Genomic DNA, 17,623 nt, shown 5'->3' with positions numbered 1-17,623 from the left:
GGTAAATCGCTTCTACATGAGAAATCAGAACCGCTCCCACTGTTGAAAATTTGTGCTTTGTAATCAGATTTGTGCTTTGTAATCAGAGTAAGATTTTACAGACTTTTTAATGATTTAACAGAGTATGTCTATGTCTGTGGAATCTAATAATAGGAGAATTTAGACTTGTGTTTATATGTTTTTTCCTTTCATTTTTATAATAATTCAGTTTTATTTACAAAAATAAGATTATTGCATAATCGTTGGTATGTAATACCAATATTGGTATGTATTACTGTATTTCACAAAAGTATCAGCCTTTGACAGATTTAAAAATCTGTGCCTCACCACATTTTGTTCTAAAGAACTTACTAATTGAAAGTAAGCAAATCAGAGTGAATAAAACTGGATAATATTTTGACAGAAATTATAGTCTTTTATCTTTGCCATTGCAAGAGCCCAGAACAACTACAACTGTTAACAAAGTGTTGCTAACAAGGAACTGTGTGAGAATAGCATTCATCCATAGTCAATTACTTCTTTGATGCTCCATAGCAATATTTAATTAGATTTAACTTAACGTACACATAATTCTTCAACCACTGAATTTTAAAATGTATGTATACATATATATATAAAATCTCTTAATGAATTATATTAGACATTTTTATGCCTGTCTAAATAAAAAAAAGTATAAAATATAGTTCAAGTTTTTTTTTTTAAAACCTTTTATCATAGTTATGAAGAGCATGTGCATCTCCTCTTTGGTATTACCTATAACACTCCTTACTTCTTAATTGACTTTTTTTTTGTCTCTGTTCTTTATTTTCTTGAGAGGTAATATTGCAGAGCTGCTAATAGCTTGGCTATTGACCTCAGACAGATGAGAGTTTGACTCTTAAGTTCTGCAACTAATATCTCTGTGGTTCTTTACAAATACAAGGCTTGGTTTCTTAGTCTATAAATGGGAATGATAGTAATATCATCCTAATGAAGTATGAGGGTTAAGTAACATCCTGCATATGAAACACTTGGTGCCTGAACCCTAGCTAACATTTGTTAACCATTCATGTTTTTTCCTTTTTAAATCCATGCATAACTTAGACACAATTAAAAACTCCATGACTCATATATACAGCACAGTAAACGTCTACATTTGTGTATGTAGATACCATCCTTTCAAGATACAGAACATTGTCAGTCCCCATAAAGATTCCCTTTTATCCCCTTTCCAAAAGTGTTTCTTATTTTTGAACTTTGTGTAAATGAAATCATAGAGTATGCATTTTTGGAGAACTGGGATCTAGTTTTTTAAATATATATTGTCTGTGAGGTTTATCTTTGTGGTGGCAGGTATTAGTGGTTTGTCCTATTGTTACTGCTTTTGTAGCCTTCCATTCTATGAATATACCACATTTTATTTGTCCATTTTCTTTTTGATGGATACTTCGGTTATTTTCAGTTTTTGGCTATTATGAGTATAATCTGCTATGAAAATTGTAATTTTTTTAAACTAGTATTTGACATTGTTTTGCTGTTTCTAAGCAGTATTCCTTTATTGATTCTCATCTGCTTTTCCAAGTTTGTTAAATTATCTATGACAAGCTTTCACCCCACAAAGGCTTATATCCAGATTGATAGCTGCTATTATGCCATTTTGAAGAAGTCTAATTGCTTGGGTGGGAGGAAGGAGATGTGGGTGTGTTTAAAGTTGGAAGTGTTAATGAAATAAACATGAGTGAATAAAGAAAGAGCCTTGTCTATTCTGATAATATAGCAGAACTTTATCCAAGCTCAGATCAAAGCTCAATTAGAGCAGGACTTGGCCCACAGGAGGTTATTCACAATTATGCTTTGAATAAATGCTCAAATTGTCACAAAAACTGAATCACCATGCCTTTAACTTGATTGGAAAAGAATTATCAGTAAGTTAGCAATCATAGCTAACTGAGAAGAAATGGTGAAAAACATTGGGATGTGATTTGAGAGTTCATTGTCTTTCTACTGATAATTTTGATTTTGATTTAGACTAAACTTCACTTTCCTACCTTAGCTTCTCTATCTTAAAAACATTCCTTATTCCATAAAACAGTTATTTGTACAGAACATTATGTGTAATCATGTAAGTCAGTGGTTCTTAAACTCTTGGAGGACCCAGCCTCACCCCTAGAACTCTGACTCACAGGTCTGGTGTAGAGGTTGAGAATTAAATTTCTAACAAGTGAGGTTGATGTTGCTGCTGCTTGCCCAGGGAGCATGCTCTGAGAACTAAAGCTGCAGGTCATTCTGTTTTTCTCCTTCCTGAATATTACCAGTAAGCTATTGGTAAAGATCATTTTCTTGGTCACGTTGAAACCTTTTCTAGCTTCTGGAAGATCAGCTTTTAAACTCAGAAGCTTATAGAACACAAATGGCGTGTTGTAAGGCCTTGTGTCCAGTCCTCAAGAAGGCTAACATATACTGCAATAATTCTAGTGAATTCAGACAGTAATATCTAAAGCTGTCTTAGCTAAAAAGGATACCCTTTTCTTTAATGTTAATATAGTAGTCTATATTCTTAAAAGTTTGTACAAAAATGAAACATTTTAAATGTACAGTTTGATTTTTCAGGTAAGTAAAGTACTGTGTGAAAACCCAACCAAGACAGGCAATTAATTATAGCTCCAGTAACAACCTGGTTCCACATAAGGACCAAATAAGTACCATTCTGATTAGGCATAATTGTTTGGCATGCCTAGAATGGTCATAATTAATTTTTATCTTGCTTAATTCTTAAAATTTTCACTTTGTAATGAAATGACTCAAGGGAGACAAAAAGGAGAAGCAGGTGGGAATGGAGGAGTACCTTATTTTTCTGGACAAAGTCTTAACTGATACTGAGACTTGTGTCACTAATCTTGTAGTAAGATTACTGATAGGTATTGATACAGTATTGCGTGGGGCTAACTACCTAACCGTTAAAGCACTTTTCCCAAGTGTAGAGTGACTCTAGTAACAGTAGTTGACTCATTCGTTTCTGTGGTTTTATTGGTACGCTTGTCCTTGGAACCAGAAAAAAATTATCCAGTTAAATTGTTAAAAGTCATAAAAGCATAATGAGAGCAGCAAAATACTCTTTAGCTTGCACCTGTTATTTCAAATACTATCTTGATCTCCAAATTTTTTTGCTGCGTGGGTGTAGATATGCACACACACAACATGTATGTACAGAATCAAAAAGCAGTGTTTCCTGCTAACAATTTGACATGGTATTTGAAGAACAAATTCAAATGTCTTTTTGAGAGGAGGAGTACATACTATTGAGAAGTTGAACTCAAAAAGGAACTTTTGAAGCTGAACTATTAAAGCCAAAACAATCTAGAGAGATCATTTGAGATTTAGAATGTGGTCATTATTGAACAACATCTATAAAACAGTATCCACTGGAATAGGTGGGAGGTACAGTGAAATGTATAACAGTGACTTATCCTTTATTTAAAAACCAAAAGGCAAAAATTCTTTTTTTTTTCTTTTGAAACTGAATATGTGTTTGATTTTCAATCAGCTTTGTCTTGAGATAAGTGTAAGCAGAAAATTAACTGAGCTATGTACTTCAATACTTTTGGAATTTCAGAGATGCTGCCTATGGAAGTTGCAATTTCTTCATTACACTTCTTGACTGTTTTTATGCAGTAAAGAAGGTAAGTGACTCATAGGATGAGCCTATTGTTGTGCTGGAGAACTTAAATACAGTGCAAGGAAGACAGGCCTTCTCCAAAGACCTCCTAAGATGTGTATGATGTCAGAGGTGTCCCATTTCCCTGCCAACATTAGAATGACAACTAAACTAGAAAACAGATTATTCTGAATCTGAGTGCTTCTCTGTGTGAGTTGGGGGAAAGGCACTTGAACACAAGAGATGTGAAGAAACAGTTATGTAATTAGGTTCTAAATTCAGAATTGGTTTTGAATGCGTTGTGATGTCAAAGAAAAACAAAAAGTAAATAGATTACTGGTTTCTGAATTCTCTTTGATTTATGTATTTTATGAGTCTGATTGCCAGCAATTCTGTTTACAACAGATATTTCTGTAACACACTGTTAAACACTTTGTTTTTGTATCTTCAATAATTCAATTTCTAGTTCAACAGAAGTATTTGAATAGCCCATTAGTTTGTTACTAGCTTTTATATAAAGAACTAAGTAGGTCATTACTGCTTTCTCAAAGCTATTTAAAAATAACTCCTGTGTTTTATAACGAGGGCTACTTGCTGTCTTTGACTTCAGGGGATAGCTTCCTATCACATTCTAAATGAATAGGGTCCCCTGGAATCAGGTGATACAGCAGACCCTGGTTATAACACTCACTCCCTCCAGTGTTATTTTTGAATATCAGGACAGTGCAGGAAACTAGAATTGTTAATCAGTAGCCCTTAGATCAAATAAGCTTTCAACAACATCTCAAGTTTTGTGTGACTTGTATTTTCAGAGGGAGAAGGAACCCAAGTTTACTGTCTGGTATGATGAAACATGGTGGCTTTCTGAGAATTGTGACAGAAATTTTATGGGCTAAGCTGAGAGACCTAGTTAGTGCACAGATTCAGAGGTTAATTAGTATAGCTTTTGTCCTGTAATAAGGTATTGAGGATGGACCTTAATTCTGGGGATTTGAGTCCAGTGACTCTGTGGTATAAGGACCTGATGAAGGTTGCCACACACTGAGATAGTTCCACGAGGCCTCAATTTAGGCACTTACTGGGCAGAGGATGCCATCAGGAGGTGGAGGGACAGTTGGTATAAATGACCCCTCCCAGTTACAGTTACAGTCCTTGCCAGTTGGACCCTAGGAAGTTGCCAGTGCAGGCAGGCATACTTATCCTTGATCCTAGGATCCTAGGATTCCCTTCTCTCCAGTCCTGCAACCACATATATTTGAGAAAAAAAAAAAGAAGAAGAAACACTTAGGAGGGCTTTGGCGATGATCTACTATAACATTGACTTCGTGTTTTTTTAAATCAGATATTATATACAAAGTTTAATCAGCTGTAACTATAGATCAAAGATTTCTTTTTTCATACTGCATTTTAATTTTTTTTGAGACAACAGCTTCTGATTTTTCCATTTAAAGATTTTTATTTGTGACTGATTTTGAATATTATTGTTTGAAATATTTATAAATATAATAATTATATCTTGATTTTAGTGCTACTTTTTAAAAAATACTACTCTAATAAGATCTCCTTATGAAATTCAAAGACTAGAAATCCCCTGCAGATTGATGACTTTTTATTGTATCATTCTGTTAGGAACAGCTCTAGTCTAAATATGATATATATTGTTTCAAATTCAAAAGAAAATTCATCTTAGATTTGGTCTTGGAATTAGGACTTAAACAACTATATTTTATAAAATACAATTTTTGTTGTTTGGTATTGTAGCCTTATTTCTCATTCATATTTCAATAGTTTATATTTTGCAGACTGGTTTTGCAGAATCACCCCTTTTCAACCAAGAATAACTTCTTGAGCAAGAATTGTTACTTACATACTGTCTGTCTTAGTAAGCAGGGAGAACGATTGTCAGAAGCCACCAGATTGTCCTTGTCTCAGAAAATAGTTACTTTGCTTACTTTGCTTAGCATACTCTTCTTATTGCAACTCAGAATGAGGCTACAGAAAGGAAAATTCATGTATTTTTTCCTTATTGAAAAAAGTTTTTTTCTCTCAAAAAATTTGAATTTTAGTGTTTGTCTCAGGGCTGTCTTTAGTATAAGAAATACTAATCTTTTAATTCAAGACTGTTCAGAAGAATTTGAAAGTGAAGATATGTATAAAGTGTAAGATTGTTTGATATAAACTAACCCATGGTTTCTTCCCTTTGTTATTGTTTGTTTAGCAACCATTGGGTTATGCATTATATTTGAAGCCTGAATGGTGTTCATCTAATAAACTAGTAGGATTACTTTGAAGGCTTGATAATTTAGATCTTGCATGGATAGGATGATTAATGAAGAAAAATGAAAAAGAAAATCTCATTAAAATATATATTGTTGTAACTGATGTTTCTGATGATAGAAGCATTTAAAAGACATCGTCCACCTCCTTTGAAAGCCATTCCATGGAACATAATCTAAATACAATGCTTTCAAGGGTGCCTTCTGATACTTACTATTAAGAATTTGTATTGAAAATTGTTTCCTTATTTGCGTCTTTATTCTTAAAAGCTTACCTTTGGATTTTAGGCAATGCAGTATGGCTTCTTTAATTTCAACTCATTTAACCTGGATGAATATGAATACTATGAAGTAAGTTTTCAAGGATATTGTTTTTAACTCTTTTTTATATATGTTTTACTTCCAGAAGTAATATTCTTTTTTTTTTTAATTGAACAATTTAGATGTATATAAAGTCATCTTTCTCTTACTCCTGTTTCTGCAGTCCTAGTTCTTATTGATTTTTTGCACTTGTTACATCCTTTTGGAGTGAGTGAGTGTGCTCCTAGGCATTTTTCTTTAATTTTTAGTTAAAAAAATTTTTTAAGTATTGATGACTTTTATAGAGTGAATTAAATGAGTTAATGTTTATGAAATCCTTAGTATAGGATCTGATGAAATGAATAGCCAGTATACATCTAATTACCTCTGGAAAACACGTATTTTTGTCAGAACCTTTTGTTTATATGAAGTCAAGACATTTTTGGATGCAGATTACAAAAAGTAAACACAAATGGCTTAAATAAAATGGGGAGATTTATTGGTTTACATAAGCAAAATGTCCAGGAGCAAGGGTAATTCATGCATACCAGATTCAGGTATTCAAACACTTACCAGAAATTGAGCTGAAACCAGTTTTGTTCCAAGGCCAGTTCTCCCCAGTTCTTATTTATAAGCAGCAACTATATAAGAATTTTCCTGGGTAAAATAATCGAATTACTTAGGTATAGTTTGAATAGCAGCAGCAGTCAGCTCTATTTTCCAAAGGTTGACTATTGTAGCCCCCCCCCCAAAAAAAGCTATTAAATAACAGTTATTAGGACCAAAAGTTAACTAACTATAAGGTCTGTTGGATAAAGATGGCTGCCAACAGCTTTGATTTACCCTTTTGATTTACTTCAGATCAGATCAGATCAGATCAGTCGCTCAGTTGTGTCCGACTCTCTGCAACCCCATGAATCGCAGCACACCAGGCCTCCCTGTCCATCACCAACTCCCGGAGTTCACTGAGACTCACATCCTTTGAGTCAGTGATGCCATCCAGCCATCTCATCCTCTGTCGTCCCCTTCTCCTCCTGCCCCCAATCCCTCCCAGCATCAGTCTTTTCCAATGAGTCAACTCTTTGCATGAGGTGGCTAAAGTACTGGAGTTTCAGCTTTAGCATCATTCCTTCCAAAGAAATCCCAGGGCTGATCTCCTTCAGAATGGACTGGTTGGATCTCCTTGCAGTCCAAGGGACTTTGATTTACTTAGCTTACTGGAAAAGAATGTTCATAGCTCCAGCAGGAGACTAACCGGTTCCTCTCATTGGCTTGGCTTAGATCATGTCTCTGCCCCTGAACCAAGCTGTGATTTTGGTAAGGGCAGTGGATGAGCAGGTGCAGAATACTTTGGTCATCCCAAGAGCTGAAATTGGGTCAGCCCTATCAAATCATACAGACCAAAAAGAAGGATGGTACACAGAGAGGAGAGAGACAGGCAAAACCACAGATGTCCTTTATGTTTTTTTAAGGTAGTGTATTTTTTTTTTTTGAGAAAGAGTAATTTGATTCTCCCATTCTACCCTCCAAGTACATAATGAGTAAGATGTTATGCTAAATGTCTTTTTCAGCCAAGAATACTTGTGGAATCTTGGTTTGTTTTGTTTTTTTTCTATCCTGCTATAGTTATCTTGAGCAGTCTCACTAATAATAGAGTGATTCCACAGACAACACTCTATTCAGCAGCACCTTAAATCCTCAGATAACTATTCTTTCACAATTTCTAAAATAGCTATTATTTTAAACCCCTAGGTATAATTGAACTATTTTCTTGATGAATTGGGTTAATAGGTACTGCTGATCATTATCGGAGAAGGCAATGGCACCCCACTCCAGTACTCTTGCCTGGAAAATTCCATGGACGGAGGAGCCTGGTGGGCTGCAGTCCGTGGGGTCGCGAAGAGTCGGACACGACTGAGTGACTTCCCTTTCACTTTTCACTTTCATGCACTGGAGAAGGAAATGGCAACCCACTCCAGTGTTCTTGCCTGGAGAATCCCAGGGACGGGGGAGCCTGGTGGGCTGCCGTCTATGGGGTCACACAGAGTCGGACACAACTGAAGCGACTTAGCAGCAATAGCTATATGTTTATAAAGTACAATATGCATTTACCATCTTAATTACTGAATATAGTTGAATTATTAACACCATTTTTTGTACTTCCCCTTATGAAAATTGAGCAACTTTCACTTTATCAAAATTAAACATTTAAAATAAAATATACTTTCTCTTTTTAGATAAGCAAAACACCAGTTAGTGTTCCCTCAGTGTTACTTGTTTTTTACTAAGGAGTAATTATAAGTGCTAATTAGCTTCCTTCTCACCAATGCAGCAATTGCAGCATTGCTGTGAAGTAGCAGGGTCACCAACAAATGTCATTTACTTAGAAATTGCATTGAGACACAGGTAACTGTTAAGTAGCTACAGACCATAATGGTAGCTTTGTTTAGTTTCTATGAAAGTGAAAGTCACTCAGTCATGTCCGACTCTGTGAGTCCATGGAGTTCTCCAGGCCACTGGAGTGGGTAGCCATTCCCTTCTTCAGGGGATCTTCCCAACCCAGGGATCGAACCCAGGTCTCCTACATTGCAGGCTGATTCTTTACCAGCTGAGCCACCAGGGAAGCCCTTAATCTCTATATTTAGAAATTTTGGATTGGTAGTTTTCATTGATTCCATGATGCCCATTTTTTCCTGTTTTAACTTTTCTGAATTCAGGATGCATCTTACAGTATATGATACCTGTGATTCAACGAAATCTAATCACAGATTTCTCATTTTAAAACTCTGATTTTACTTCAAAGTCAGAACATCTGGCAATGCTTGTCCTCATTCTTACTTACATCTTTTAGCCTGAAATGAACATGGGCTCATCAGTTCCCTTGACTTATAACTAAGTCAAGTAAATCAGTTTTGGGTTACTTGCTTGACCTATAGATCTTAAGGCAACTGTTGATTTTTTTTTCTTGCCTATTCTTAGGTGGACGAAAATATACTCCAATTGTAAAGCTGATGGAACTTGTGTTTATGTTCTCTCCTTCCCCACTATCAACTGTCTCCTACTTTCTGCTTAAGTCTTTTTGTAGCCATCTCTATTGTTATTAAACTTGAACTTTATCTTAGAATAATTGTATAATTCAATCCAAAAGACTTAATAACAGGAAGTAAAGTGTTTTAAATTTCAGTTTAGATATGATCTCTGTATTCTTGTGATTTTAAGTTTTCTGGTGAATTTTAGTAAAAAATGTTCATTGATTTCTCTAATTAAAAAGGCAGCAAAATGATAGAAAAGTGCCTCTGTAGAAATAAAAAGTAAATATTGAGAAACCAGGACCCTAGATTGATTTTTTTTCTTCTTTATTCTTAAATAAAGAAGAAAAAAAAATCAATAAAGTAATGATTGCTCACATTGGAAGCCAATTAGTAATTCAGGAAAACAGGAAAGTTTCCATATCCCTCATGATAGAAAATTTGGTTTTCTTACTGATTAGCAGCAACTACATAAGAATTTACTTGGATAAAATAAAGTATTTAGGCATAGTCTGGATAGCAGCAGCAGTCAGCTGTATTTTCCAGAGGCTGACTATTGTAGGGGAAAAAAAATGCTGTTTAAGTGAAAGTTATTAGGACCAGAAGTTAACTAACTATAGCCTCTTGGTATCCATGGGGGATTGGTCCCAGGACCCACTGTTGATATCAGAATCCACAGGTGTTCAAGTCTCATAGTCAGCCTTCCAAATCCACAGATGCAAAACCCACAGATATTGAGGGCTGACTATTCCCTGGGAGTATTCATAACAGGATAAATTTTAGTTTCCTGTCTCATGGTCATTTGTAAACAGCTTTTGTGCTAAAGGAAATGGATTTGAAGTCCTTAAGATACTCACTATTGAAAGGGACCTGGAGAGGAGATTAAATATAAGAATGAATTGTGATCTTCCTTTTGCAGAAAGCAGAAAATGGAGATTTAAATTGGATAATACCAGACCGATTTCTTGCCTTCTGTGGACCTCATTCAAGAACCAGACTTGAAAGTGGTATGCAAAAATATGAGACCAGTATAGTTTTGTTATTAAAAGTATCCATCCGGTATTTTCTTTTAAAAGAGGCCAGAGCTCTGCTCTCTTAATTAAGTGTACACTTGAACATTTTATCTCATCTTTCTGCCTGGATTTTAATTTTTAAATTTTTTTTTCATAGTTATAATCAAATTGGTATTCAATCCCCAGTCCAGATACTGTTTCCATGCAGTTACAAGTGATACTGTTTCCATGCAGTTACAAGTGATACTGTTTCCATGCAGTTACAAGTGATACTGTTATCCATTGTTTCCTTTCTGCATTTTACAACATCTGGTGAATTTCTTCATGTAGGTTACCATCAGCATTCTCCTGAGGCTTATATTCCATATTTTAAGAATCACAACGTTACTACAGTTATTCGTCTGAATAAAAGGATGTATGATGCCAAACGCTTTACAAATGCTGGTTTCGATCACTATGATCTTTTCTTTGCGGATGGCAGCACCCCTACTGATGCCATCGTTAAAGAATTTCTGGATATTTGTGAAAATGCAGAGGGTGCCATTGCAGTACACTGTAAAGGTATGTTTCTAGTGTTGGTTAAAGAGTGGTGGACATGTATATATGTGTGTATAGAAACACACCGTACTCATTTAGATTATATGCAAGGACACATGAAGATGCCTTTGTTTTTTAAAGAGTCTTTTTTTTTCCTTTTGTGGTTTGCTTTTTTTTGTAAAACTACTTTATTGAGGTATTGGCATAAAAAAGCTGTGCATATAAAGAACGCCTTTATTTATTTATTTTGGCTGCTCTAGGTCTGTTGCAGTGTGCAGGCTTCTCTCTAGTTGTGGCGTGTGGGTTCTCTAGTTGTGTGTGGGCTCTCTAGTTGTGTTGTGCGGGCTGTGGAGCTCACAGGCCCAGTAGTTGTGGCTTGTGGACTTAGTTGCCCTGTGACATGTGGGATCTTAGTTCTCCAACCAGGAATCAAACCCGCATACCTTGCATTGGAAAGTGGATTCTTAACTACTGGATGACCAGGGAAGTCCCAAAGAATGCTTTTAAACCCCCAATTTCATATGGAAAGTATAATAAATTAAGTTGTATTCATCGGTAACCCTACAAAGGCTTATCACATTCATTTATTCATTAAATGTCTATTCAGCGCCTACTTTGGTAGGTTCTGGCATATGTCAGTGAGCAGAGAAAACTCAAAGAGCTTATCTTTTGGACTTTGTTTTCTAACAAGTAGCTAGATTTTCAGTAACTAGCACAGTGCCTGGTACTTAATAAGTATTTATTGAATGAGTGTGTGGATATACTAGGATTTATTAAACTTTTCTTTTTTGGTTATTCAACTAAAAAGACAAGGGATATATTTTTGTTAAGAAAAATCCAACATTGGGGAAAAGAAAAACTAAACAGCAAACCCTGGAGCATATAAGAAATCTAATTACTGGAGTTCCCACATTATCAGATTCAAATTTTCAGTTTTCACTGAAAATTCAGTTTTCACCAAAATATCTCAAGGACTGCCAAGAAACATGAAAGGATAGCTCATTTCAAGGAAAAAATGAATCAACGGAAACTGTCCCAAAGAAAGACCAGAGGGTGAACTTATTAGACAAAGGTGTTAAAACAACTATATTTTTTTGTTGTTGTTGCCACATGGCATGGGAGTATCCCTGATCAGGGGTTGAACCTATGCCCCCTGCAGTGGAAGCATGGAGTTTTAACCAGTGGACTGCCAGAGAACTCCTAAAACATCTGTCTTAAAGGTGCTCAAAGAGGTAAAAGAAAATGTACACAAAGTCAAGAAAACAATGTATGAATCAAATTAAAATATCAACAGGAGAGACAAAGCATTAAAAGGAAAAAGGAAATTCTGGAACTGAAATGAAAAATTTACTGATGAGATTCACAAGCAGTCATAAGCGGGCAGAAGGAAGAATCAGCAAACTTAAAGACAGAATAATTGAAATGATCGGGTCTGAGAAAAGTAAAAGTGAAGTCACTCAGTTGTTTCTGACTCTTTGCGACCCCATGGACTGTAGCCTATCAGGGTCCTCTGTCCATAGGATTCTCCAGGCAAGAATCCTGGAGTGGGTTGCCATTTCCTTCTCCAGGGGATCTTCCCAACCCAGGGATCGAACCCAGGTCTACCGCATTGCGGGCAGACGCTTTACCATCTGAGCCACCAGGGAAGCCCCTAGGTCTGAGGAACAACAACAAAAAAAAGACTGAAACGGGACCCAAGCCTAAGAGAACTCTGAGACACCATGAAGTAAGCCAGTGTATGGATTTTGGGAATCCCAAAGGGACAAGAGAAAGAAGCAGGGAGATTATTTGAAGAATTAATGTTGAGAACTTCCCAAATGTGATTAAAGACATGAATGTAAACATCAGAAAGCCCAACAAACTCCAAGCATGAAAAACTCAAGACCTACATCAAGATGCAGTCAGTCAGTCATTGTAAAGCCAGAGACAAAGAGAACCCTGAAAGTAACAGAAGAGAATCAACTTATGACATACAAGGATCCCAGTAAGATTATCAGTATATTTCTCATCAGAGACTTTGGAGGCCAGAGGGCAGTAGGTTGCTATGTTTAAAGTGCTGAAGGAAAAAGAGTGTCAACCATAAATCCTATGTTTGGCACAACTGTCCTTCAAAAATGATGGAGAATTTAAGATATCCCTAGATCACTAAAAGCTGAGGGAATTTGCTGCCACTAGGCTTGCCTTGCAGGAAATGGTAAAGGTCGAATGAAAGGACTCTAGACAGTCACTCAGTGCTGTATAAAGAAATTAAAATCTCTGTGAAAGTACGTACGTGAACGGTTATAAAGGCTATTACTGTTGTCACTTTGGTTGTAAACGCTCCAATCAAAAGACAGAAATTGGAAGAATGGCTTACAAAAATAATCTAGCTATATGCTACCTAAAAGATACTAAGTTTAGCTCCAAAGACACAAAGAGGTTGAACATGAAAGGATGAAAAATTTCGTGTAGATTGTAACCAAAAGAGAGAGGTGATTGTCAGACAAAATAGACTTTAAATCAAGAAGATTACAAGAGACAAGAACGTTATATATTAACAAAGGTTTCAACAGAGCAAGAATATATATATATATAGAACAATTATAAACTTTTTACATGCCTAATAACAGATGTTCAAAATACAAGAGGGAAAAATTGACAGACTTGAAGGAGAAAACAGTTGTACTGTAATAGTTGGAAATTTAAATATCCCATCTTCAACAGTGGTTGGGACAGTCAGACAGAAGATAAGGAAATAGAGGACTTGAACAGCACAACAAACCATCTGTATCTAACAGACTTATACAGAACTCTGTGACCACCAACCAACAGAATATAATTTGTCTCAAGTATACTTGGGACATAGTAGTAGTGATGTTAATTTGTTAATGATGCTGTCTCTGCATTTTAAAATGGTTAAAATGATCAGAAACTGACCCCAAAGGGACATAGATCTTTGAATTAAAAAATTTAAAATGACTGTCTTAAAAATGCTCCATGAGCTCTTTTGCTTAGGTCTGTGGCGCCGGCAGGATGGACAAGTGTTGCAGTCTTCATACTGCTGGGAAGCTCCATCGCCGTCACAGGTGGCACGATAGACAGTCCAAGAAAGCCTATTAGGACCCAAGGCCAGTCCTTTTGGAGGCACTTCTCATGCAAAGGGAATTGTGGCAGAAGAAGTAGGCGTTGAAGCCAGACAGCCAAATTCTGCCATCAGGAAGTGTATCAGGTTTAGCGAATCAAGAATGACAAAATAATCACAGCCTTTGTTGTTTGAATGTTTCTGAGGAAAATGATGAAGTTCTGGTTGCTGGATTTGGTTGCAAAGGTCATGCTGTTGGTGACATTCCTGGAATCTGCTTTAAGGTTGTCAAAGTAGCCAATGTCTCTCTTTTGGTGTTATACAAAAGGCTAAAAGGAAAGACCAAGATCATAAGTTTTGATGGTGAAATCCTAATAGTAATAAATTTTCATATCACCTACCCCAAAAGAAACCTCAGTGAGCTAAACAGAATCATAGAGAAGTAATTGAAATCAGGAAAGTGATTCATAAACAAAAATCCATTCAAATGATAAAGTTTATATTAGGCATATTTTGCCGAATCTAAAAAATAAAACAAAATCCAACTTTGGTTATTTCATTTTTTTCCAACTATAATAAGCAGTTGAGGTGATTTTCAGCTGAAATGCACAGGATAGCCACCACAATAAAGAATTATCTCACTCCAAATGTCAATAGTGCTGAGGTTGGGAAACTCTGAAGTTCACTGCTGACCAGTTAAAAATCTGAAGAGGATTTGATATGATAAGATCTTTGGTGAAGAAAACTGATGATGGTGTGAAGGTTGGATTATTAAGGGAAAAGGAAGATTCATTGGCAGTGTATTGATTTGCTCTAAGTACTATAATAGAATACTAAACAACAAAAAATTTATTTTCTTATAATTGAGAGTTGCCTGACTAGCTCAGTCAGTAGAGCATAAGACTTACTTTCTCACAATTTTAGAGGCCAGAAGTTGAAGGTGAAGGTGCTGATTTCTGGTGAGGCCTTTTTTCCTGGCTTATAGCCAGCTGCCTTTTCTTTGTCCTCTTTATATAGTCAGTCCTGCTATCTCTTCCTCTCTTATAAGAAAGGACACAAGTCTTATTGTATTAGGTGCCCCCCTCACTCCATAACCTAATTTAACTTTAATTTCCTCTGCAAAGGCCCTTTTTCCAGAAACAGTCTTATTGGGAGGTAAGGACTTCAACATCTGGATTTGGGGAGGCACAGTTCAGTCCATAACATTCTGTTCTCTGGGCACCTAGTATCTATTTGAGGTAAAATGCATTCACTCTTTCCCAACAGTCCCCAAAGTCTTAACCCATTACAGTATCAATTCTATGTGTAAAGTCTCATCTAAATATCTCCTGAATCATGGTTGACACTTCAGGTATGATTTATCCTGAGGCAAATTCCTCTCTGTCTGTGAACTTCTGAAACCAGACAAGTTATGTACTTATAAAGTAAAATAATGTAACGGGAATAGGATAGATATTCCTGTTCCAAATGAGAGAAATCAGAAAGTAGTGACAGGTCCCAGGCAAGTTCAGATCCTAGCAAAGCAAATGCCATTGGATCTTGAGGCTCTTTAGCTCCTTTCTCTGTTCAACAGGTCCACTGGGATGGCAGCCCTGCCCCTGTGGCTATGAGCAGGGGCAGCCTGGCCTGCTGAAACTATGCAGGAGGCCCTGCCCTATGAAATCTAGGAGCAGACAGCCTCGACCTCTGGGCCTATGGTTGTATTGGCAGCCAGGCTGACCTCTGCATCACCCTTAGAGTCATACTAACCTTCTCTTGAAGGATGGGGCTTATTTGCAACCAGTTCCGTTGTCCAGTCCTATGGAATCCCTGAAACCTAAAAAAAAAAAGCCTTCCTTTATTTCATCCTATTTAGCCCTGTTTCATCCTCCCCTTTAGTCCAAACTGTCAGTGTGTCTTCTACTGTAATCCTATCAATGTTTTTGGTTTTTGCTGAGATGGCTTTTAATTACCCATGATTAAATCCATGGGTAATATCATTATGGAATTTATTTTTTAATCTTAGGCTTGGTATCCAGAATACACTTTCTCTCTTTTTTCAGATTGACTAGGCCTAGAGTTTTCTGAATGTTCAGTTTGTCATTCCTTTTTGCTTAACTATTACTTCTTCGATTCATCTCTCTCTCTCTCTCTCATGTCAGTCAGGAGAAACCAGGCTGGACCTTCAGCACTTTGCTAATGAATTTAAATCTACTGTGTTAAATGTCCAAGGCTGTCACTCAGAAGTTCTCTCTGCCACAAAGCGCTAGAGCACAATTCAGCTAGGTGGTTTCTGGGTGTTTTTTTGCCACTTTCTAATAAGAATTGCTTTCCTTTCAGTTTCCACGTGAGTCTGCACTGAAATCTCCATTAATGTCCATGTTCCTCCTACCAATAGTCTCTTCAAGGCAGTCTAGGTTTTTTCTATTATGTGCCTTAAAACTCTCCTGGTCTTTACAGTCCCAATGCCAAAGTCACTTCCACATTTTTACATAGTGTTTGAGTAGTATGCCACTTCACAGTACCAAAATCTGTGTTAGTTTGAGTTTCTCAGAGAAATAGAACTAGTAGGATATGTGCATGTAGAGAAGGAGATTTATTATAAGGAACTGGCTTATGGGACTATATAGGCTGGTGAGTATAAAAGCTGCAGTGTGGACTGGCAGACTGGAGACCCAAAGAGAGCCAGTGGTGCAGTTGAAGTCCAAAGCCTGTCTGGTAGAAAATTCCCTCTAACTTTGTTGTTCAGTTGCTCAGTCATGTTCGACTCTTTGCAACCCCATGGACTGCAGCAGGCCAGGCCTCCCTGTCCCTCACCATCTCCCAGAGCTTGCTCCAGCTCATGTCCATTGAATCAGATATGCCATTTAACCATCTTGTCCTCTGTTGCCCCCTTCTTCTCCTGCCTTCAATCTTTCCCAGCATCAGGGTCTTATTCTAATGAGTCGGCTCTTCACATCAAGTGGCTTCAGCTTTAGCATCAGTCCTTTCAATGAATATTCGGGGTTGATTTCCTTTAGGATTACTGGTTTGATCTCCTTGCAGTCCAAGGGACTCTCAAGAGTCTTCTCCAACACTACAGTTCAAAAGCATCAATTCTTGGGCACTCAGCCTTTTTTATAGTCCAGCTCTCACATCCATACATGACTACTGGAAAAACCATAGCTTTGACTATACAGACCTTTGTTGGCAATGTCTCTGCTTTGGGAGGTGGATATTTTGTTCTTTGCAGACTTTCAACTGATTGGATGAGGCCTACCCACAGTATGGAGGGCAGTCAGCTTACTCAGAATCTACCAATCTCATCCAACTACACCTGCCAGATTGACACTTAGAATTAATCATCACAGGAGGTAATGATACTAGTCTAGATGAGAGTAAAGAAGGACAACAGGAATAGAGTGGGGAGAAAAGTCCATGTGCAAATATGTATAAAAGTAGAGTAGAAAAAAATGTTGGGTGAGGGAGAAAGTACAAGATTTTAAGCTTATATTTTTATAAAGATGATGGTATTATTAACTGAAAACCCAGAGTATAAAACACTGTTACTGAGCATTATCTCTTAGAAAGTAGATTTGGTTAAACATAGAATCATGTGGGAGATTTTAGGAATCTCTGTTTCTAGGCTGCATCACATACCAATTAAAGCTCTCTAGTTGGTTGTACTTTATATCAAAACATGAGAAGCATTGTTGAGGGGAGCAGAATCCTGGGAAGCTTTTAAAAAAAAATTCTACCTGCCCAACAAAATTCTGAAGCAGATGAGACCAGGTCTCATTGGTTTGTTTCTTTCC

The 17,623-nt window shown here is 36.7% G+C and overlaps 1 protein-coding gene and 1 pseudogene across 16 annotated transcripts in view; both read left to right on the top strand.

Annotated features, from left to right (window-relative positions):
* Positions 1-17,623, top strand: part of CDC14B (cell division cycle 14B) — a 161,527-nt gene that overhangs the window by 85,816 nt on the left and 58,088 nt on the right. For all 16 annotated transcript variants that reach the window (XR_011568158.1, XM_070795106.1, XM_070795102.1 and 13 more), the window contains 4 exons: positions 3,593-3,659; positions 6,199-6,261; positions 10,159-10,246; positions 10,583-10,813. Coding sequence is in view for 15 of the 16 variants with exons in the window: in XM_070795106.1 (XP_070651207.1) it covers positions 3,593-3,659; positions 6,199-6,261; positions 10,159-10,246; positions 10,583-10,813 (449 nt within the window). In the remaining variant the exon portion in view is untranslated. The remainder of the gene's footprint in view (positions 1-3,592; positions 3,660-6,198; positions 6,262-10,158; positions 10,247-10,582; positions 10,814-17,623) is intronic.
* On the top strand, positions 10,821-17,621 carry LOC109563243 (small ribosomal subunit protein uS12 pseudogene; annotated as a pseudogene).

This window comes from Bos indicus, chromosome 8 (genome assembly GCF_029378745.1).
Source record: "Bos indicus isolate NIAB-ARS_2022 breed Sahiwal x Tharparkar chromosome 8, NIAB-ARS_B.indTharparkar_mat_pri_1.0, whole genome shotgun sequence".
Lineage (NCBI taxonomy): Eukaryota > Metazoa > Chordata > Mammalia > Artiodactyla > Bovidae > Bos > Bos indicus.
This window is presented reverse-complemented; position numbering and strand designations above follow the sequence as displayed.